This window comes from Puma concolor, chromosome A3 (genome assembly GCF_028749965.1).
Source record: "Puma concolor isolate L17-30 chromosome A3, mPumCon1.1.hap2, whole genome shotgun sequence".
Lineage (NCBI taxonomy): Eukaryota > Metazoa > Chordata > Mammalia > Carnivora > Felidae > Puma > Puma concolor.
In genome coordinates, this window is record NC_141669.1 from 114212055 (window position 1) to 114236058 (window position 24004).

Genomic DNA, 24004 nt, shown 5'->3' on the forward strand with positions numbered 1-24004 from the left:
TAGGAGAAATCACACAGCACTGTGTTTGAAATTCTTCCTGGAGCTTGATTTCCTCTCTTTTTTATTTTTATTTTTATATTTTTTAAGGATTTTATTGTTAAGTGATCTCTACACCCAACATGGGGCTTGAATTTACAACCCCAAGATCAAGAGTCACATGTTCCGCTGACTGGTGACCTGACTCAGCCAGGTAACCCCTATTTCCTCTCTTTTTAAACATTCATTTCCAGATACACTTGTACTTGGGAGCAATATGTTTGCTTTTTTACATGCAAGAGGTCCTACCTTGACCCCCAGTCTCACACTTGCTTTCCCAACAGCAGAATCCAGGTATCTCTCAGCCATACTTCCCGTCTGCTGCATGGCCATTCCACAGCACTGATGTTCCATTCATAGTTTACATAATGCCCCTGTTGGTGGACATTTAGGTTATTTCAAATTCCCCTCTTGCCAATAGCACCTCAGTGAACATCCTTGAGCAGATATCTTTGTGTCTGTGAGTGTTTCTCTGGAATTAATGCCAGCAGGTAGAATTGATCCGTCAATTAATAAACACTAGGTAATGAAATCATACTGTAATTTCCTCTGGCCAGTCATTGTCCTTCCAATTCTTCAGGAATTGTTTCGCACACCAAAAAGTTATCTCTGGTCATTAGAAGATTGCTAAACAAGGCTTAGGGACTTTGGAGAGTTGGGGGGAGGGGTGGTAAAGGGGATGAGGAATCCAGTTAATTAATTAATAATGTGTCTCTCCTTTGAAGCTGGTCTCACTGATCAGTTTTCCTGGTTTCCCCATGTGGAGGCAGAAGCAGGGGTTTACTGGCCCCTCCCCTAGACTTCTGTGGGAAAAGCAAACCGGCGGATGCCCAGTGAATTAATTGCTGGTGGGGGGTGGGGAGGGACCATAATATCAGTTCTGTCTTTGGTGGGCACAGTATTTTAGTCCTGCTAAAGCTGTGTGCCCTTGGGTGGCTATTGTAATCCACCGTGTCCCCGCCTCTGGCCAGTCTAGGGCTCCGGAGCAGACTGCCTACCCCCGCAGGAAGGGATTGCATTACAATAAAGTGCCCCTCTTATAATAATGCAACCATTACAATAGCCATGGCTCTTGGGAGGCTTTTTGAGCCTCAGTTTCCTCCTTTCCAAAAAAACAACAGAGCCCCACTCGAGAGCTGGGGCCAGGGTTACAGAAGATGATAAGGGCGAACGCCTCACACACAGTGAAGTACACAGTGCCCGACGCGAACTCAGAGTTCAATAAGCCGTCACCTTTGTCATTATCATCAAAATACCAGGCAGATACTGTATTAGGAATCAGAGAGGGCCGAAGACCACTAACTTCACCCAGCTTCAGAGTTGGGATCAGAACTCTCCCCAGACGGGAGGGGAAGCTGGGGTGGATAAGGAGGTGAAGAAACGTCCCAGTGATCTGAGGTGTGGGCCTGGTGGGGCGATTCCCAGGTGTGGAGCCGGGAGGTAAGGTGACCCTTCCCAGCGACCGCGCCCGAGAGGAGCGCATTCCCAGCCTTCCCGCCCGCCCGAGATCCGCAGGTGACTGGCCGAGCGGGGCTCAGTGGGGGAGCGCTCTAGCCGGGTTTGCAGTCTCCATGGCGACCGCCCGCGCGGCGCCAGCCTGACAGCCCGTCCCGGTTTTATGAATGGGTGACGTCACGGGCCTGGCGTCTAACGGTCTGAGCCGCTTGTTCAGACGCTGACACAGACCCGCCCGGGAGGTGGGGGGGAGACTCGAGCTCCGCAGCTGCCGCGCCGTGGGAGGGAGACCCTGATCGGAGGTCTTGGGGGTGGGGGAGAAGGAGGGGACAGGAAACAGCCAAAAAAGGGAGAAAAATTCAAAAATAACTAGTTGATGCAGATATGGGGAATTTTTGCAGGGCGATGCAAACTTAGGGTAGAATCAGGGGATGCAGACCCCTCGGGGCTCCTTCTATCTAGTTCGTGTCCCGGAGGACCAGCCCCCAATGCCAGAGGAAGACTTTCTCGAATTAATTGCTCCCAGCCCGAGGAGCCTGGGTATAAAAAAAAAAAAAAAAAAAAAAAAAAAAATGGTCCCAGAAACATTAACCAGCAACTTTCTCCGGGAATTGGGTAAGGGAGACCAGCTCTGGGAAGCAGTGTGTGAAGGGGGGCCCGCTTTAAGTTTTAGTCCAAAGAGCCGGGAGATCAGGCTCCCAGAAGCCCAGGCCCTAGTCAAGGGCTCTCTAGATAACCCAGAGCCAGCCCCTTCCCCACCCGGGCCTCAGTTTCTCCCATCTACAAAAGGGAGCTGAGAGGTGAGAAAATGAACCTGAGAAAACGGATTGTTAAAGTCATTTTCCTGTCGGCAAAGCCTCCTCCGCGAGGAGCCCAAGGTAGCCCTCGCCTCCACTAGCCACCCCGCCCCGTACCCTCCCACTCTCTCTGCTGCTGAGACGGGTTCCCTTTCCAAGGCCGCGAGGGTGCACAAGCAGAGCAGGAGGCGGAACCCAGAGGCGCTCGAGGCCACGCCTTGAGATCTCCCATTGGCTGCTTTTGAACCCCTGAGCCCGCCTCTAGTGGGGTGTGTTGGGTTGGCGGGGGAGAGCCCGGCGTCTCTATAAAATGTGGGCTGCCGGGCTCAGACCTCGCATTCTACAACCGTCTCTTCCCTGCTCCGAGGTCTCTCTTTACCTTCGCCCGGCGTCCTCTGTGCGCTTCGTTTCCCTCTTACTCCGACGCCAGAATCATGAAGGTCGCCACTGGCAGCGCCGCGGCCGCCGCGGGCCCCAGCTGCGCGCTGAAGGCCGGCAAGACCGCAGGCGGCGCGGGCGAGGTGGTACGCTGTCTGTCCGAGCAGAGCGTGGCCATCTCGCGCTGCGCGGGGGGCGCCGGGGCGCGCCTGCCTGCCCTGCTCGACGAGCAGCAGGTGAATGTGCTGCTCTACGACATGAACGGCTGCTACTCGCGCCTCAAGGAGCTGGTGCCCACCCTCCCCCAGAACCGTAAGGTGAGCCGGGTGGAGATCCTCCAGCACGTCATCGACTACATCTGGGACCTGGAGTTGGAGCTGAACTCGGAATCCCAAGTCGGGACCCCCGGGGGCCGGGGGCTCCCCGCCCGGGCTCCGCTGAGCACCCTCAACGGCGAGATCAGCGCTCTGGCGGCCGAGGTGAGGTCCGAACTGGAGCACGAGAGCATTGTCCTTCTGCAGATGGGGAAACTGAGGCCCGGGGTGGGGGGAAACTTGGCCCGAGGTCGTCGCCCTCCTTTCGTGCACTTGCCTACGCGAGATCGGAGAGAGCGCTCCCTTAACGCTTCTTTTGGGGAAGGGCTTGCAGCCTCGTCCCTTCCAACCTGCCCGTCTCACCTCTTCTCTCTCGTTCCCACAGGCGGCTTGTGTTCCAGCGGACGATCGCATTTTGTGTCGCTGAAGCGCCTCCCTCAAGGACTGGCAGACCCCAGCCCTCCAGGGAGCGAGAGGAATTCGTGCTCTCTGATCCTACCGAGCGCCTCGCCGGAGGTGGGGAGGAGCAAGATTGAGATCAGCGACCGTGGGGCGCTTGCTGAATGCAGCCCAGGGTTGGCGGACTGAGAGGGCAGGCCGACCCTCCCCTCTACACCAACCAGCCACCAGAGACTTGGGGGACGGCCCCCCGTGTGTTTCTATTTTTTGAAAAGCAAACATTTTAAAAAATGGTCACGTTTGGTGCTTCTCAGATTTCTGAGGAAATTAATTGCTTTGTATTGTATATTACAATGATCACCGAGAATATTGTTTTACAATAGTTCTGTGGGGTGTTTTTGTTTTTGTTGTTGTTATTAAACAAATACTTTAGACTGCGGTACAGTTGCAGTGACTTCTTGGACTCAGGGGAGGGCCTTGAGGGAGGGGGTTGACCCCTGACCCCATTCCCAGCTGGTGCTGGGAGGGGGGAGGGGGACTAGAAGGCCACATCTGGACTGTCGCTTTTACCGACCTGAACTGTTTTCCGGTGTCTTTAAAGTCCGTTCTTTTCCCATCACTGGCCATTTCCCTGCTCCCCAGTGTCATAAAATTAAATCCTCTAAACTTCTAGAGCCTTGCCAAGTGGTCATTGGGCCACCTGGGTCACCTGGGGAGGTTAAAATGCAGATCAACCTGCTAAGTCCCCCTCTGGGTTGAGTATTCAAACAAACCATGTAAGTTGGAGAACCAGGTCACTGGGCCACCTCCCTCTTCACCCAAGGTAGAGGAAGGGGAGATCTAAAGGAAAGACTTTCCCAGAGCCTGTCTGAGGTAGGACTTCTGTCACCCCATTTCCCAGTAGGAGGTGCCTTCCCCGGCTCCCTGTTGGGCCGCCTAGCCCTGGATTGTAGCAGGCTGCCCTGGGGCTCCTGGCTTGTCCAAGTGGGTGAGCAAGTTGGCAGGGCCAGCCTGGGCACAGCTGCTGAGCCACCTGCTCTGGGTCCGGACTTGGCCCCCTCACCCTGGCCTGGGTATGCCAACAGCTCAGACAAACGTCTTTCCCTCCCCCAGGGTTCCCGTGTGGGCCAAGGAGTGGGCGAGTCCGTCCCTAGCTCCGGAGCAGGAAAAAGGTGTCACTTGCAAGGGACTATCTGCCTGGACATGTGTGAGTTTGTACACGGCGTGGCCCTGTGTGTGTGTGTGTGTGTGTGTGTGTGTGTGTGACAAGAGCCAACTAGTAATTCTCCCCCACGGGGCTGGGTCATCTGTTGGGGTACAGGCCTGGGAGTGTGGATAAGGATGTGCACGGGGGTGCGTGCAGGAGGGCAAATGTGAGCACATGTGTTCTACAGATAAGTGTGTGCAGCCGCCAGCCATTTGGGCTTGTGTGTTCTGCCTAAATGCATCATGGGCATCTCTGCATGGGTCTGGCTTGATGGATGGGTTTGTGTGTCCCAGAGATGTGGAACCGCACTGTGGGTTTCTAAGTGTGTAATTGTTCCGTAGGCCGGCTGGCATTCCTAGGCCTCCGCTGGTTTGGGGTGGAGGTGTGGGCAGCTGTGTTCGGCAAACCCTCCCTCAGGAGTTCAAGTACCCACCCTGGGAGCAATTATTAGGCCCTGGGGCACCACCCCTCAAGTATCCCTACCACGTGGGTTCCGGGGGAACAACCAAGCCCCCTGCCAGGGCAAAGAACTTGTCCCCCAGAGGGTAAGGCCTATTAATACATTTTCCAATAAATAGAATAAAGTAAACAGCACCTAGTACCACGAACCTGTTCCATGCTCCACTCTTTACATAGCGGATCCCATGGATCCCTGTGGGGCTAACGGCTGCATTCCGATTTACAAGAAACAGGCTCAGAAGGGATGAACACCATCAGCAGCCAATGAAAGATCATCACCCACTGTGCACTAACATTGAGCCAGGTACCTTCCTACCCGGAGCACGTTATGGACTCAATCAAAGAACACGGTATTTGGAGGTAAATCATGTCCTTTGCTACTCCCCGCTCAACACCCCACCCCGCTGCTGTTTTGTGGCATCGACTTCTCAGAATTGTTGTAGAGAATAAATGGAATGGAGCGCTTCGCACGCAGTGTTTGGTAGTTATAAATTATCATTAACTGTCGCCTGTGTGTCCTTGGAGTGTCCTCAGAGGCACACGTGTGCACCCACTCCCTCCCGTGTGCGCCCCCCCCCCCCCCGCAAGCCCACCCACGGGCACGTGGGCGTGTCCCCCGCGTGTCCTCCCACACGGGAGGGCCTTCCTCCAGGGGAGGAAGGGGCTGTGGCTGGGGCCTCGGCCACCTCCCCCGCCATTCAGGCACACTCTGGCTTCCACGTTTCCCTCTTTTCCCCTTTGGCCGGGGCCCAGCCCATCTGGAGGCCGGCTCGGCGGCGGCCTGGGAGCGTTTCCATCAGCTGGGCCCGAGGAATGCGGAGCTATTTAACCTGAGCATCCCCAGGTGTACGGAGGCGCCTGGCTGTCTGGGGCCCGCCGCCCTTGGCACGGCCGCGCTAGACAAACAGCGCCGCCCCCGCCCTGCCCCTCCGCCCGCAGCTGCAGCCGGGCCTGGGAACGGGCGGGCGCCGGGCTTGCATCAGGCTCGCCTCGCAGGGCGGGGGCGGGGCGGGGGGACACGACCAGGGGCCGTCGTGACTGTGTGTGTGTGTAGCACGCAAAAACCTGCTCTGTGTATGCACAAAACCCTGCTCTGTGGGGTGTGTTGGGGGGGGGGCGTGTCAGATGCAAAACCCTGCTCCTTTCAGTGCTGCTTGGGAAACCATTAACTCCTTAACCCCCCTCCCGGACAGGGTGCAGGGAGGATCAGGCACAGAAGCCACAGAGAAACACCAGGACGGTTTCTTGGGCGTTAGACCCTGCCTGTCCATGGCTGCGGGTCTGAGACTCGAAGTTTTTTGTTGTTTTTTTTTAATTTAACAAACATCTATAGGGCACTTATTATGTGCCAGATATCATACTAAGTTCTTTTAAAATTTACTTCATCTAGCCCTCCTCACAGTTGTACCAGAGAAGTGCTATCATGCTCATTTCAATCAAAACAACAGCAACAACAATAATAGGCTAACATTTCAGTTGGGAGGCTGCTGGATCAGCCTGGGGCTCAGCCTTGCCGCTCATCACTTCACTTGTTTCGGCCTCCATTTTCTCATCTGAAAAATGGGATCCAGAACCTTTCCTCCAAGGATCAGGTGAACCAGAGTATATAAAAAGCTTAGCATCGCGACTGGCTCATAGTGGACACTTAGTGTATGTTGGTGCTTTACGGGCTTATTGCTATTTCTACTTTTCAGCTGAGTAAAGTGGAGGCATCAATCAGAGAGGTGACAGGACACTGACTTAGAGGGCTTTTCAGAAATCAGGTTGGTCCAAACAAGGCTAATGAGGGGTTTCAGGTTCCCATAGGACATCCGGTTGGGCTGTTTCATCATAGTTCCGGTCGAAATCATACCTGGTCATTATATATTTTTGTTTGAAATGTGTAAGCTGGAAAAATGCAAGACACGTAACGCAAATCACAATTTTTGCAACCCATGTTTTGGCATTTCTTAATTAAAAAAAAATCGAATTATAGCCCCAAAAGATGGAAATGGCCCAGGCTTTCTTGATCTCTAAGAGGTGCTGTGGGTGCAGGTTCTTCTGTGGGCGCCGGTTGTGAGAGGCAGGTCACATAGTTAGACCCAGGTCTCGAAGCAGGTAGAGACCAACCAATCTGTGGAAATGTCTGCTCCTTCTGAGGCCGAGGGATCACCAGGCCCTTACCTCTGGATGCACGCTCTCCCCTCTGCAGAAGTAAGGGTGCTTCACACACAACCAACCAACCTTGCACCTGCCTGTTTGAGTTGCCCAGGGCTCAGAGTTGGCTTAATAAAGAGGTACCCTGGTACCCCCCCCCCATTTTTGTCTCCTGAGACTGAAAAGCTCAGCCATATAACCTTTATTTGTGCCAGCTACTCTAATTTGAGGTCCAGGAACTTCTGGCCAGATAGGGCTTTCCACCGCCAGAGGTCATACAGAGCAAGGCTTTCCTGGGACGGGCGGGCCTATGATCCCAGCACGGCTGCCGGAGAGAAAGGAGGTGAGTCATGGCCAGGCCAGGGTCCGGGAAAGGGAAAGGAAGAGGAAACCAGAAGGCCTGGAGGCGCACATGGTTGGAGGGGGAGCCCTTATCTTCCCAGACCCGCCCTGGCTGGTGCTTCCTGCCCCAGCTCTTGCAAAATCTCTTTCCCAGTGCTGCCCCCAAGGTGGGTGCTTTGGGCTAGTACGGGGTTGCATCAGGGGCTTGTGCAAGGGGCAGCTGGGACAGGGGAATGGGGCAGTGCCTGCAGGCCAAGAGGGGCAAGAAAAGGCAGACTCAGGTTCTAGGCCCCATGCCACTTGTCACTGCACACTTGCTGCACCTTCCAGGCCCTCGACATCCTCAGCTTTAAAATGGGTGTTCCAGTCATTGTTCAGAGGTTTCAGTGACATCATCCTGATCCCATCCACTCCTCAAGCCCCAGGCTAAGCTATTGTCATCTCCACCTGGAAAACTGTGCCAGCCTCAACTGGTTTATTCAACAAATAGTTATAATGCTCCTACCATGTACTAGGCACTAACAGGGCTGCAGGAACTAACAATTTAGATAAAAATCCTTGCCCTCTTGAAACTTACGTTCTAGTGGAGGAAGACAGACAGGAAATAAATATGCATAGGTATAAGTAGAAGCAGCTTCACCCTGAAATTACTGAAGCTTAAACTTCAAGTCTTCTTGCCTGGAAAGAGTCCTAGAAACATGTTCATGGTGTGTGTGTGTGTGTGTGTTTTGTAAAATTTGCAAACCATTGTGCCTAGGTTGCAAAAATCTAGGTTCCATGAAACCTAGATTCTCCCCTGGATATGCAAAGGGGGAGGGGCACCTGGGTGCTCAGTCCGTTAAACCACGGATACTTGGTTTTGTCTCGGGTCATGATCTCAGGTTCACGATGAGTTCGAGCCCCGCGTGGGCTCCGCTCAGCCAGTGCAAAAGCCTGCTTGGGATTCTATCTCTGGCCCTCCTCCACTCGCACTCTCTCTCAAAATAAATAAACTTTAAAATAATCACAAAGGGGGTGGCGCCACAGGATCCAAGCTTGAAGGCAAGGGTGCAAGAGGCGCAGCAGAATCAATTCTACGGGTGTTATTCGTTTCTTCAGTTACAGCCCCCAAGTTCTGCCAGTGGTAGGGAAAGCTGGGTAGATGAGAGCACTCCCGCACGCAGCTGAACAACTCCGCGCCCCAGCATGCGGGCGCCCAGCTGGTTCCGGCCCTCCTCGGTCCACTTGCGCCCCCTGGCGGGAAGATCCAGAAGTGCGCCAGCGCCGGTGAGAAACCAAGCAGGGCCGTCGCAGCCGTACGGCGGGCGGCGAAAGCTGGTGCCTTGGCGGCCTCTGGCGGACTATCTGGAAACTGCAGGTGGCTAGAGCTGTGCGCACATTGGAAGAGCATTTCTGTGTCTGTGAATGTTTGTGTACAGGTAGGCCGCAGGCTTGGAATCCAGAGATATCCGCCTTCAGCCCTTGCTCTTATCGGGGCATTAGCTACCCTTTTCCCAACTCTTTCATCCCCTTTTTTCTCCCTTGCTCTGTGACAACCCCCTCTGAGGCCTCATTACTTCATCTATAAAAGCAGATCTTGGACAAATCCTGTGAAATGTACTATATATACAAAAAAGCAGATATTGGCTAATGTATACAGTTTGAAGGTAATAATGAGCACTCAAGTACCAGCCACTCTGCTTAAGAAATGAAAGATTAGGATGGGGTGCCTGGGTGGTTCAGGTGGTTAAGCATCCCACTTAGGCTCCGACTTAGGCTCAGGGCATGAACCCACCCACGGTGGGTTCAAGACCCGCGTTGGGCTCTGTTGCTGATAAGCTCAGAGCCTAGAGCCTGCTTCGGATTCTGTATCTCCCTCTCTCTCTGCCCCTACCCCTGGTCCCTCTCTAAATATTAAAAAAACATTTTTTTTTTAAGAAATGAAAGATTAGTTTCTTTTTTTAATGTTCATTTATTTTTGGAGAGAGCACGGGCATATGCACAAGCCAGGGAGGAGCAGAGAGAGAACAGAAGATCCAAAGCAGGCTCTGCGCTGAGAGTGGAGAGTCCGATGCAGGGCTTGCACTTACGATCCAGAAGATAATGACCTGAGCTGAAGTCAGACTATTAACCAACTGAGCCCCCCGGGCACCCTAACAGACTTGTTCTTTTGAGGCCCTTGTGTGCCCCTCTAGATAACAAACCCCAATCCTCCCTGCAACACATTGTCACGATTCAACTTGGTGTTAATTAGTCATTTGTTCTTTTATTTTTTCCACATGTGCACCAGTTTGCATCCTGAAATACGTTATTACTTAATCTTACCTGGTTTTTGCCTTTTATGTAAATAGAATCATACTACGTGCAATGTTTTCTCACGTGCTCATAAATTACACAAGAATCATCCATGTTGGTGGGTGTAGACTTAGCTGCATAGTCCTCCACGATGTGATTTATTTACCTGATCTCTTGTGGATGAACCTTTGGGTTGTTTCGTGAGTTTTGCTATTGTCTAGTGGTGTTGCTCTGAATGTCTTTGCGTGCGTCTCCCAGTGAACGTGTGAGGAGGGAGGGCGTGCGCACAGTTTCAAAGTTACCAGGTTGGACTAGAGTCTATGCTAATTTTTAAAAAAATTTTTTTTACATTTATTTATTTTTGAGAAACAGAGTGAGACAAAGCGCGAGCAGGGGAGGGGCAGAGAGAGAAGGAGACACAGAAGCAGGCACCAGGCTCTAAGCAAGGGGTCAGCACAGAGCCTGATGGGGGGCTCGAACACACAAACCGTGAGATCATGACCTGAGTTGAAGTCGGACGCTCAACCAACTGAGCCACCCAGGCGCCCCAAGAGTCTATGTCAATTAAACAGAGCAGTCAGAACTGGGAGGTCCCCAAGGTGTCACTGAACCCAACACACTTATTGTAGAAAGGGAGACCCAGAGAAGTGAAGAGAGATTTGCCCAGAGTCCCACAGCCTTGGTCTCCTATCATGGCCCCGGAGTAATTTGGGGGACGTTTCCTTCCCATTTTGAGGAGTAGCAAGCTTATTTATTTATTTAGTTAGTTATTAAAAAGATTATTTATATAAATAATCTCTACACCCCACTGGGGGCCCAGACTGACGACCCAAGCTCAAGAGTCGCATGCTTTTCCAACTGAACCAGCCAGGCACTCCTATTTAACCTTCAAAATTGTCCTCGCGGCTGGTTTTAGAATTCTGGACGAAGTGGAAGCACCGACTGCTCCTTGGAGAGCGTCCCACGGACAAACAGACTCACATTCACCGGATCTCCAAGTCCTGCCAATTTAACCCCTGAATGTTCCCCAAATCCACGCACCTCTGCCCATCCCCACCCCCACCCCCTGGTTGCCATCATGTCTCGTCTGCACATTGCAGTAGCCTCCCCACTGGTTCTCCCTGCTTCTCCCAGTGTCTGCCCCATGTTCTCCACACAGCCGTCAGAAGGACCATTCTAGAACATAGGTAGGTCCTGTTGCTTGCCTGCTTAAAACTTTCCTGCGGCTTCCAGTTGCACTTAGAATGGAATCCTAATTGTTTCCCTCTCAACTTTGCTGTAAACCTAAAACTGTTCCAAAAGTAAAATCTTTAAAAAGAATCCTCATTTCTTTCCCACGGCTTCCGAGGCACAGTAAGGTGTGGTTCCCACCTGAGTCCTCCTTCTCCTGCACTCCCCCTCATCTACCCTGCTGTCCTCTGGTCCCCTTCCAGTCATTCATTCCTGACCCCGGGGGGCCTTTGCACATGCTGTGCCTGCTGCCTGAGATTCTGTGCCCCACAAATCCTTTTGTCTTTCAGGGCTAAGCCCGCTGTTGCCTCTTCAGAGAGGTCCTCCCCATTCACATCTGTCATTGTCCTTGGGGGAAGTTGCTTAACCTCTCATGCACTTAGAGGCTTCTGATCCTCATGGCGGTTTTTAAAAATAACCGCGCGCGCGCGCACACACACACGCCTCACAAATTCTTTGACACTTCCTCCCATCAGAAGGTGGCTCTATGTGAACCTGGATGGGCTTTTGTGACTATTTTAACCAACCAATTACAGCAAAAGCGATGCTCTGTTTTCCAAGGCTAGATCATGAAAAGTCATGCAGCCTTCTGCCAGGTTTTCCCCGGGCGCTCAGTCTGGAGGAAGTAGCCGTCCTGTGAGCCTGCCATGAGACTGTCACGCTGGCAAGGCCCTGTGTAGTCAGTCTGGATGACACTTCCAGCTGAGCTCAGCCACCCAGCCACTCATGTGGGGGTGAAGCTATACTGGATCCTTCAGACTAGCTGTCAGCCAGCTGAGCCCTCCTGAGAGACCCCAGCTGATGCCACAGGGAACAGAAAAACGACCCAACCAACCCCTCCCAGAATTCCTGACCCATAGAATCTACGACATGTAATAAGATGGCTGTTGTTTAGCGACAATAGCCAAAGTATGGAAGGAGCCCAAATGTCCATCGACAGATGAATGGATAAGGAAGATGTGGTGTATATATATATACAATGGAGTATTACTCGGCGATCAAAAAGGATGAAGTCTTGCCGTTTGCAATAACGTGCATGGAACTGGAGGGTATTAGGCTAAGCGAAATTAGTCAGAGAAAGACGAGTATCATATGACTTACGCATATGTGGCATTTAAGGTACAAAACAGATGAACATAAGGAAAGGGAAGCAAAAATAATACCCAAACAAGGAAGGGAACAAAACAAAAGAGGCTCTTAAATACAGAGAACAAACAGAGGGGTGCTGGAGGGGCTGTGGGTGAGGGGATGGGCTAAATGGGCAAGGGGCATTAGGGGGGACACTTGCTGGGAGGAGCACTGGGTGTTATATGTAGGGGTGAATCACCGGATTCCACTCCCGAAGTCATTATTGCACTATATGCGAACTTGGATGTAAATTTAAAGTAAGTAAATAAGTAAGTAAGTAAGTAAATAAATAAATAAATAAATAAAAGTTAGGATATCTATAATAAATAAAGAAATAAAGTAATAATAAATAAAGAAATAAAGAAATAAAATGGATGTTGTTTTAGCTAAGTTTTGGGGTAGTTGGTTGCAGAACAATTTATCCCCAGAACAATCTTGTTTGTTTCCTTGTCCGTCGTGTCTCCTTTCTCTAGAAGAGGTGCTCCATGGGCTGCTTTGTTCTGGGCTGTGTGCACCCTGTGGAGCACAGAGCCTGGCACACCGTTGGTGCTCAATAACAACCTGTTGAATAAATGAGACGATGGGTGAATAGACGTATGCACACCATACTCGGGCCCAGCTCCATTCACCCTGCTGAGGAGCGTTTCTGGGATAATCTTGCAGATATCTCGGTATTGGGAAGATTTCTGGCTTCTGCCATCCCCTGGCGGCCCAGTCCCTAGCCCTGGAAGGGGGTACAGAGAGTGGCTCTGGTCACAAGCTCACCGGGGCCTCGGCGCCCTTCGGTAAGTGCTACCTGCCACGGCCTCTCCATGACATTCTGTCCTCCAGACTTCGCCTAAGGAGGCCTCCTTTATCTCAGGGCACCGCCTCCAAAAAGCTGGCCCAGTTGGGCACTGTCCCAGGCTGGTCCTGGCCTCCATAAACCCCACTCTGTGCCCAGCTTCTTGATCACAGACAATTGCAGGGATTCATCTGCGATCAGCCCCACCCAGTGCCTTCGGAGCACCTCTTTTTCCCACATTGTCACCTCCCAACCTGCACTTAGAGCCCTCTCTCCCACAGTTCAGTCCTCAAACCATGACAGTCCCCATCCCAAGATACCTACTATGCGTCATGCCCTGTGCTGGCTCTTTTGCTGTGGTACCTCATTTCAATATCTCCACAGCCCAGTGGGATCAGGTTCATAAGTACCCCATTTTATTTATTTATTGTTTTAAGATTTTTTTTAAAGTAATCCCTACACCCAAATGCGGGGCTTGAACTCACAACTCCGAGATCAAGAGTCACATGCTTTTCAGACGGAGTCAACCAGGTGCCCCATTACTATAAAGAGAAGGATCCCCTAGGGGACGCCCGGGCGGCTCAGTCAGTTAAGCATCTGACTTCAGCTCAGGTCATGATCTCACAGCTAGTGGGTTCCAGCTCAGTGTGGGGCTCTGTGCTAATAGCTCAAAGCCTGGAGCCTGCTTCGAATTCTGTGTCTGAATCTCTCTGCCCCTCTCCCACTCGCGCGCGCGCGCCCTCTCTCTCTCTCTCTCTGAAAAGTAAATAAACATTAAAAAAAAGAGAATGACCGACTAAAGGATACTAAATTCAATGCATTAAACTTTAAGCAGACACAAGCTATTTTCATAATTTCAAAGTATCTCCCTTAACACATTTAATCATCATGCAGAGTAAAACAGTAGTTTTATAGCAGAGAAACCCAGCAGATAACACTTCAGACAAGTGATCAAGGTGAGGGTCACCAGCCTCAGGTCCCCCCCCCCCACTCCCCGCCCCCCCCGTAGGACGCACTGAGAAAGGCGTGACGTCGCTTCTGTGATATTTTTCCCAATAGTGCATAACTTCAACTTGATCATGAGAAAACTTCAGACAACCCCCAACTGACAGATATTCTACAAAATAGCTGCCTGGGCCTCTTCAAAAGTGTCAAGGTCATGAAAGAGAAGGAAAGACTGAGGACCTGTCATAGACTGAAGGAGTGTAAGGAGACATGAGGACTGGACTGGGTCCCAGAACAGAAAAGGAGTGCAAACTGGTGAAATCCAAATAATCTCTGTCCTTTAGTCAGTAGTAATGGGCCAAGGTTAATTTCTTCGTTTTGATAAGGGCTCTATCATGCAAGATATTGACAAATGGGGAAGCTGGGTGAACTCTCTGTAACTTGTTTTATTTTTGTTACTTCTGTAAGTTTAAAAATTGGGGCGCCTGAGTGGCGCAGTCGGTTAAGCGTCCGACTTCAGCCAGGTCGCCATCTCGCGGTCTGTGAGTTCGAGCCCCGTCGGGCTCTGGGCTGATGGCTCAGAGCCTGGAGCCTGTTTCCGATTCCGTGTCTCCCTCTCTCTCTGCCCCTCCCCCGTTCATGCTCTGTCTCTCTCTGTCCCAAAAATAAAAATAAAAAAAGTTGAAAAAAAAAAAATAAAAAAAATAAAAATTATCTCAAAGGGAGGGGCGCCTGGCTGGCTCAGTCCGTGGAGCATGTGACGCTTGATCTCCGGATTGGGAGTTCAAGCCCCACATTGAGGGCAGAGATTACTTACAAATAAAATCTTAAAAAAAAAAAAAAAAAATTTTTTTTAATGTTTATTTTTGAGAGGGAGAGGGAGAGAGACAGAGCGCGAGTGGTGGAGGGGCAGAGAGAGAGGGAGACAGGATCCCAAGCAGGATCCAGGCTCTGAGCTGTCAGCACAGCTGCGGGGCTCGAACCCACAAGCAGCAGCGAGATCGTGACTTGAGCGGAAGATGGACGCTCACCCGACTGAGTCCCCCAGGTGCCCCAAAAAATAACATCTTCAAAAATAAATAAAGTATCTCAAAGGGAAAAAACTGACATTAAAATTAAGAAAGAGAAGGAGATAATGAAGGCTAAGCTGGAGCAGGCCCACCACGACAGCCCCTGCCTCCCACGGATTACAACTGAAAACTCTGGGCAAACACAAAAAGCAGCCACTTACGGAAGGAGTCTGTAAATAATAGAGAGCAGATTGGGGTGAAAAGTCCAAATGTGAAGAATTAGTATGGCATCGGTGCGTTTCCTGGTAAATGTTCTTCTTGTATCTTCTTGCTTTGACCCAGAGTGCTCTGAATCAGAAACTGTACAGTTGACCAGTGCAGCAAAAACGCCAATGGAAAAGCCTGACATTCTGGGGGCACCTGGGTGACTCAGTCGGTTGAGCGTCCGACTTGACTTGATTTTGGCTCCGGTCATGATCCCAGGGTCGTGGGATCATGATCCCAGGGTCGTGGGATCATGATCCCAGGGTCGTGGGATCAAAACCCATGTTGGAGGGGCGCCTGGGTGGCTCAGTTGGTTGGGTGACCGACTTTGGCTCAGGTCACGATCTCTCAGTTTGTGAGTTCGAGCCCGCCTCAGGCTCTGTGCTGATTGCTCCGAGCCTGGAACCTGCTTCGGATTCTACCTCTCTCTACCCCTCCCCTGCGCATGCTCTGTATCTCTCTGTCTCTCAATAAATAAACATTTATTTTATTTTTTTTAACGTTTATTTATTTTTGAGACAGAGAGAGACAGAACATGAACGGGGGAGGGTCAGAGAGAGAGAGAGGGAGACACAGAATCTGAAACGGGCTCCAGGCTCTGAGCTGTCAGCACAGAGCCCGACGCGGGGCTCGAACTCACGAACCGCGAGATCATGACCTGAGCCGAAGTCGGAAGCCCAACCGACTGAGCCACCCAGGCACCCCAATAAACGTTAAAAAAAAATTAAAAAACAAAACCCACGTTGGAAAATAAACAAATACCCAGGTCGGGTTCTGCACCAGGCATGTAGCCTGCTTGAAATTCTGTCTCTTCCTCTGCCTCTCTCCCCTGCTCCTGCGCTGTTTCTCAAAATGAAATGAAATAAAATAAGAATATAATAAGAAGGAAAGCCTAACATTCTGGCCAGAGAAGCTGGAAAACGCCCCCCATTGTGAGCTGGAGGGTGAGGAGAGTCCTCCTCCTCATTGTTTGTGTTTAATCATGTTTGCACCCGGTTCTGCCCCAGGGCAGCCCCAGTCTGTTCTGCTGTCCCCAATCCCGTTGACCCTCTAAAGGAAAAGAACATGGAAAATGGGGTCCCTGTGGCGCAAATAGTGTGGGAAATCCTCCAAATCTCCTTTCTTCTCTATTTTCTCTTGCTGCTTTGCCTTGAGGGCAGGCCCAGTGGCAAGGAATTGGGAGAGGGAACCAGCAGTTAGAACGCTAAGAGTACTTCATTTTTTTAAGTTTTTATTTTTATTTTATTTTATTTTTAACCAAACTCATCAAGTTGTATACATTAAATATTTACAGCTTTTCATATGCCAATTACAACTTAATAAAATTATTTAAAAAATTTTTTTTATTTTATTAAAAAAAAAATTTTTTTTTCAACGTTTATTTATTTTTGGGACAGAGAGAGACAGAGCATGAACGGGGGAGGGGCAGAGAGAGAGGGAGACACAGAATCGGAAACAGGCTCCAGGCTCTGAGCCATCAGCCCAGAGACCAACGCAGGGCTCGAACTCACGGACCGCGAGATCGTGACCTGGCCGAAGTCGGACGCTTAACCGACTGCGCCACCCAGGCGCCCCATAAATTTTTTTTTATTTTAAAAGAGAGAGAGAGAGAGTGTGTGTGTGTGTGTGTGTGCAAGCAGGGGAACAGGGAAGAGGGAGAGAGAGAGAAAGAGAGGGAGAAAGAGAGAGACAGAGAGGGAGAGACTCCCAAGCAGGCCCCACGCCCAGTGCAGAGCCCGACTCCAGGTGGGATCCCACAACCTTGGGATCACAACCAGAGCCGAAATCAAGAGATGGATGCTCAACTGCCCAAGCCACCCACGCGTTCCTACATCTTAATGAAATGATTTTTTAAAAATCACTGTTGGGGCACCTGGGTGGCACAGTTGATTGAACATCAGACTTCGGCTCATGATCTCATGGTTCGTGAGTTCAAGCCCCACATCAGGCTCACTGCTGTCGGTACAGAGCCCACTTCAGATCTTCTGTCCCCCCTCTCCGCCCCTCCTCCGCTTTACTCTCTCTCAAAAACAAACAAACAAAATAAATCACTGTTATACTAAAAAGAAAGAAAGAATGAAAGAAAGAAAGAAAGAAAGAAAGAAAGAAAGAAAAAATAAATAAATCACTGTTATACTAAAAAGAAAGAGAGAATGAAAGAAAAAAAACTAAATCACCAAATGAAGATTTTAGGAGAAATATAATATCTCAGAGCTTAAAAATTCGCTAGATGGTCTTAATAGTAGAGGGGAGGTGACAAAGGAAAGACTTAGTGAACCTGAAGTGAGATCAGTAGAAGTTATCCAATCTAAAGGACAGAGAGAAAAACATTTTTTTTAAATTTATTTTTAAGTAATCTTTACACCCACCGTGGAGCTCAAACTCACAACCCCGAGATCCAGAGGCACATTCTCCACCCACTGAGCCAGCCAGGCACCCCAAGAAAAAATATTTTTTAAACCAAACAGAGACTTAGGGACGTGTAGGACAATATCAAAAGCTCTAATATTGGGGCACCTGGGTGGCTCAGTCGGTTGGTTGTGTCCAGCTTCGGCTCAGGTCATGATCTCACAGTCTGTGGGTTCTAGCCCCATGTCGGGCTCTGTGCTGACAGCTCAGAGCCTGGAGCCTGCTTCGGATTCTGTGCTTCCTTCTCTATCTGCCCTTTCCCAGCTTGCACACACTCTCTCTCTGTCTCTCTCTCCCTCAAAAATAAATAAACATTAAAAAAGTTTTAAAAAATCTAATATTTATGCCACTGGGGTCCCTTATTGGTGCAGAAAAAAATTTTTTCAATGATGACTTCAATTTTCCCCAATTTGGTGAAAAATATAAATTTACAGATTCAAGAAGGTTAGTGAATTCCAAACAGGGTAAACTCAAAGACAACTTTGAGTCCGGATGCCGATAACCAAATTGCTGAAAACCAACAGAAAGGAAAAACAACCTTGAAAGCAGCCAGAACAAAGAGAATACTTTAGGGGCACCTGGCTGGCACAGTTGGTTAAGCGTCGGACTCTTGATTTTGGTTCAGGTCACAATCTCACGGTTTGTGAGATCAAGACCCGTCCCATTGGGCTCTTTGCTGAGAATGGAGCCTGCTTGGGATTCTCTCTCTCCTTTTCTTTGCCCCTCTTCCTCTCTCTCTCTCTCTCTCTCTCTCTCTCTCTCTCTCAAAAATAAATAAATAAACATTTAAAAAGAATCACAATTTAGCAGACCTAAATTTGCATTTCAATAATTATATAAATATACTAATTATTACATAAATGCACCAATTAAAAGAGAGCAACTGTTGGATTAAAGTTGAAAAAAGAAGCAAGACCCAACTATTTTCTGTTCACAAGGGGCCCACTTTAAATATAATTATGGGGGCGCCTGGGTGGCTCCGTCGGTTAAGCATCCAACTTCAGCCCAGGTCATGATCTCACGGTCTGTGAGTTCGAGCCCCGCATCAGGCTCTGTGCTGACAGCTCAGAGCCTGGAGCCTGTTTCGGATTCTGTGTCTCCCTCTCTCTGACCCTCCCCCATTCATGCTCTGTCTCTCTCTGTCTCAAAAATAAATAAACGTTAAAAAAATAAATAAATATAATTATGTAGGCAGATTAAAAGAAGGATATAAAAAATATACCATGGAACCACAAATTTAAAAAAAAAGTTGGGGGTCACCTGGGTGGCTCAGTCAGTTGGGCATCCGACACTTGATTTCAGCTCAGATCATGATCTCATGGTTTGTGAGATTGAGCCCCAAGTCAGGATCTGTGCTGACAGCATGGAGACTGATAGGGATTCTCTCTCTCTCTCTCTCTGTCTGCCCTCCCCCATATTCTCTCTCTCAAAATAAATAAATAAACATAAAAAAAATTAAAATTAGGGGCACCTGGGTGGCTCAGTTGAGTAAATGTCTGACTTGGTTTCAGCTCAGGTCATGATCTCACGGTTCGTGGGTTCAAGCCCCACATCGGGCTCTGCACTGGCAGTGTGGGGTCTGCTCGGGGTTCTCTCTCCCTCTCTCTCTGCCCCTTCCCTACTTGTGCTCTCTCTCTCAAAATAAATAAACATTACAAAAATAAACGTAAATAAAAATTCAAAAGTTGGCATGGCTATATTAATAATAGACAAAGTAGAATTCAAAACAAGAAAAATCACAAGGGATAAAGAAGGACATTGTGTAATGAACAAAGAGTTAGTTCATCAAGCCATGGCAATCCTGAGTGGGCTTATCAACAAAGCTTCTAAATATATAAAGGCAAAAACTGATAGATCTGAAAAAAGAAAAAGGAAATAAAGTCACAGTTATACTTGTGGATGCCACCACTCCTCATTCAGTAACTGATAAAATAGCAATTTAGCAAAAATATGAAAGACCTGAACAACACTATCAATGAACTTGACCTGACATTTCTAGAGAACGCAACCTAACAGTAGCACAGAACACGTTCTTTTCAAGTACTCATGGAACATTCACCACGATAGACCCTCTTTGGGGCCTCTTATGTTGAACACATGGTTGAAAATGTAAATGATACAAAGTATGTTCTCTGATCATAGTGCAATTAAATTAGAAATCAGGAACTGGGAGGGGCACCCGGGTGGCTCAGTCGGATAAGTGTCCGACTTCCGTTCAGGTCACGATCTTGCGGTTCATGAGATCAGCCCCACGTTGGGCTCTGTGCTGACAGCTCAGAGCCTGGAGCCTGTTTCGGATTCTGTGTCTCCCTCTCTCTCTGCCCCTCCCCACTCACGCTCTATCTGTCTCTCTCTCACCAAAATAAATCAACATTAAAAAAACATTTAAAGGGGCGCCTGGGTGGCTCAGTCGGTTGAGCAGCCGACTTCGGCTCAGGTCATGATCTCGCGGTCCGTGAGTTCGAGCCCCGTGTCGGGCTCTGTGCTGACAGCTCAGAGCCTGGAGCCTGTTTCAGATTCTGTGTCTCCCTCTCTCTGACCCTCCCCTGTTCATGCTCTGTCTCTCCCTGTCTCAAAAATAAATAAAACGTTACAAAAATTAAAAAAAAAAAAAAAAACATTTAAAGAAGTCAGGAACTGAAAGATACCTGGAGAGAAAAATCCGAATATTTGGAAACTGAACAACACACTTTTTTTTTTTTTTTGTCGTTAATGTTTACTTACTTTTTTTTTTTTTTAATTTTTTTTTTCAACGTTTATTTATTTTTGGGACAGAGAGAGACAGAGCATGAACGGGGGAGGGGCAGAGAGAGAGGGAGACACAGAATCGGAAACAGGCTCCAGGTTCTGAGCCATCAGCCCAGAGCCCGACGCGGGGCTCGAACTCACGGACCGCCAGATCGTGACCTGATTGAAGTCGGACGCTTAACCGACTGCGCCACCCAGGCGCCCCAATGTTTACTTATTTTTGAGAGAGAGAGAGCCCATGATCAAGGGAGGGGCAGAGAGAGAGGGAGACAGAGGATCTGTAGTGGGCTCCGTGCTGACAACAGAGAACATGATGCGGGTCTAGAACCCACGCATGATAAGATCATGACCTGAGCCAAAGTCGGACGCTCAACTGACTGAGACACCCAAGTACCCCTGAACCATGCACTTCTAAATAAACGGTGGGGTAGAGAAGAGGTTTGGAGAGAAGTTAGAAAACGTTTTGAGCCGAATTAAAAAGAAAATACAACGTATCAAATTTGCACGAGGCAGCTAAAACAGGGTTAAGAGTGCATTCTTCTATGAGAAAAGAAGAAAAGTCTCAAATCAATGATACAAGCTTCCACCTTCAGAAACTAGAAGAAGGAAAAGCAACTTAAGCCCAAACCAAGTAGAAAGAAATAAAGAACAGAAATCGATGATACGGGACACAGGAAAACAATGAAACCAAAAGCTTGTTCTTGGAAAGATCAGTATGACTGGTCTCCTTATGAAAAGGGGAAGTTTGGGCACAGAGACGCCATGGACGATAGTAAGAGGCACAGGAAGAAGACCGCCAGCTGTAAGCCAAGGAGGCCTTTCCTCACCGATGTCAGAAGGAGGCAAATCTGCAGGCGCCCTGATTTTGGATTTCTAGCTTCCAGAACTGTGAGACAATATATTTCTTTTGTCGAAGCCACCCAGTCTGTGGCACTTGGTTACGGCAGCCCCAGCCAACTAACACAGCCAATAGATGAATTTACCAGGATCACAGGACATGAGGCCAACGTGCAAAAATCAATCGCATTTCTACATAATAGCAGTGACTGTCAATTGGAAACGTTTTAAAGTTGCATCGACAATAGCACCAACAAAAAGGAGTGACGCATCAATCTTTTTTTTCTTTTTTTCCAGTTTATTTATTTTGAGACAGAGAGCACAAGCAGGGGAGGGGCAGGGAGCGGAGAGAGAGAGAATCCCAAGCAGACTCCACGCTGTCATATCGGAGACCAGTGTGGGGCTCAAGCTCACAAACCACGAGATCATGCCCTGAACCAAAATCAAGAGTCTGACACTTAACCGACTGAGCCACCCAGGCGCCCCGAGGCACCATTCTAACACCCAGTCTGAGCCCATCTGGGCTGCTATCACAAAATGCCACAGGCTGAATGGCTTACACACAACAGAAATTTATTTCTCAGAGTGCAGGAAGTTGGAAGTCCAAGATCAAGGTGCTGGCAGATACCATGTTTGGTGACAGCTGGCTTCCCTGTTCATGGACAGCCAGCCTCTCATTGCAACCTCACGGCAGAGGGGATGAGGAAGCTCTCTGGGGTCTCTTTGATAAGGGCCCTACTTCCTTTCATGAGAGTTCCACCCTCATGACCTGATCACTTCCCAAAGGCTTCACCTCCAAATGCCATCACATTGGGGATTAGATTTAACATATGAATTTTAAGAGGATACAAGCATTCAGTCCGTTGCCCCACCAGATCCCACTGCATCCCGGTCCTGGAAGTGGGGGGACGTGAGGGAACAGGCCCGGTGTGGAGCGCACGCAGGCCACCAAGGCTGGGGGTTTCTGTGTGTCATTTTTGGAAAATAAAAATTGCTGGGAAGAAAATAGATGTAGACGGATGAGGAAGGGCACCTTCCACAATGTCCATATGGCGTCTCCACATGGGCTAAGGTGGCTTTGGCACAGCGTGGCTGCGTTCTAAAATAGTGTCCCAAATCAGTACGTGGCATTTTTATGATCTAGCTTTGCAGGACACACAGCGTCATTTTCACCATGTTCTATGTTTAAGGCTGTTGCAAAGGTACACCCAGGTTCAAGGAATGGGGACATCGATCCCACCACCTGATGGGAAGAGTGTCAAGGTCACATTGGGGGAAAAAAAGCATGTGGAATTGGAGCTTTTGTTGAGGCCACAAATAGTGACAAATTTGTTTGTAGACCAAGGCCTAGGTCTGCGGGTGTTGGGCCAGTAAAGCTTTCTCACACGGAAACATGTGAGTGGGAATAAATGAGTCTTGCTCTAGAGAGAAGAGCATTTCAGCAGAGGGGAGAGCAGTGACAAAGGCCCGGCCACAGGCAAGGGCAGAGTGTGTTCCAAGAGCTAAAGGGCAGCATGGGGGGGGGGGGGGGGGAGGGAGGGGCTCGGGAGGGGAGGAGAGGAGAGGTGATGAAGGAGTTGTGTTGGAGAGCTTGTCAGGGGGACCCGGAATATCAGGCTAAGTAGCTTATCGGGAGGCCAGCGGGTGCTAATGAAGGTTCAAGGAAGCCATGAGGTCCCCACAAATGCCTGCGCCGCCACATCAGGGGGCCATATGGCCATGTCCATGAGCCAGTTGTGTCCCAGGTCTTGGGGTCTGGCCAGGTCCCTCCCCCTGCTCTGTGCACCCCCTCTGGCCTGTGGAGCAGAAAGCCCTGGAAGATTTGGAGCGGTAGCTGTAAACAGTTCAGGTTTAGTGTGGAGCCCCAGAGCAGTATCTGGAGGGATCTGGGCCTACCCCAGGGCCGACTTGACCCGCTGCACCTCCAGGATCCCACCGCCTTACCCCTTTACCAAGTTGGACTGTCTCCTGGTGGTGACGCTGCTGCTCTCCTCTGAGGTGGCGCCCACCCCACCCATAGCCCTATCCATAGCTTGGCCGATACGTCACCGGTGCGGGCGCCTCTGGGAGAATCTCTGCTCAGACCATGGCATTCACCCCCACACCCATAAACAGAGCTTGAGTCTGACCGATACTGTAAAGATGTGGAAACCGAAGCCATGGGGGGAGGTGGGGGTAGGGCGGGCGGGAGGGGAGGCAGGGAAGAGGGAAGGAAACCAGCAGAGGGTGGAGCTGGGACTAGAATCCTAGACGTGGGCTTCCCGGGTGGCGGGGGGCAGGAGGGTAGCTTCACCGCCCCTGATACTAGCTAGGTTGTCGTTTGTATACATCTGTCCAGGCGAGGGGGTGGTGACGAGGACCCGGGCCCTGGGGTTTCACTGCAGCGAGTTCTGACGAACTGCCACGCCCCTTCTCTAGCTGGTGGCGAGTGGCCGCCCTTCCCGCGGTCGGAGCTCGCCGCGTCGGGGGACCGCCTCCGGCTCCCCTGCCACCGCGGCAGCAGCTGTCAGCGTGCGGCTCCTCCCAGCACCCCTACCGACTGCGTGGCGTGGGCGGGACCTGAGCCGGGGCGTGGTGGCGGGGACGGGGGGCGGGCCGGGAGAGGCTGGAGCTGGCAGGGGGCGGGAGGGGAGTGACAGAGTGGGCGGGACCTCGGGAACAGGTCTACGGAGAAGGCGGGGAGGGGCGGTGCCTTGTGGGCGGGGCTTAAGTGACTGACAGGGAGGGGGCGGGGCTGGACGCGTGAAGCGGCCGGCAGGACGACAGCGCGGGCAGGGTCAGGGAGTGGAGGCGGTCGCCGTGCGGGGGGCCAGAGAGAACTGAAAGAGCAAGCCTGGGGCCAGGGCAAGGGT

The 24004-nt window shown here is 50.3% G+C and overlaps 1 protein-coding gene across 1 annotated transcript; it reads left to right on the forward strand.

Moving 5' to 3' along the window:
• Positions 1-2574: 2574 nt before the first annotated feature.
• ID1 (inhibitor of DNA binding 1) lies at positions 2575-3818 on the forward strand. Its single transcript, XM_025932481.2, has 2 exons — positions 2575-3145; positions 3366-3818. The coding sequence occupies exons 1-2, from the start codon at positions 2723-2725 to the stop codon at positions 3405-3407; spliced, it is 465 nt and encodes a 154-aa protein (XP_025788266.1). The 5' UTR covers positions 2575-2722; the 3' UTR covers positions 3408-3818.
• The last annotated feature ends 20186 nt before the right edge of the window (positions 3819-24004 follow it).

Excerpts from the sequence above, each read along its gene's own strand:
- ID1 (XM_025932481.2), top strand. The coding sequence starts at position 2,723 with ATGAAGGTCGCCACTGGCAGCGCCGCGGCCGCCGCGGGCCCCAGCTGC. Across the intron at positions 3,146-3,365 it reads TCAGCGCTCTGGCGGCCGAG|GCGGCTTGTGTTCCAGCGGA; the intron begins GTGAGGTCCGAA and ends TCGTTCCCACAG.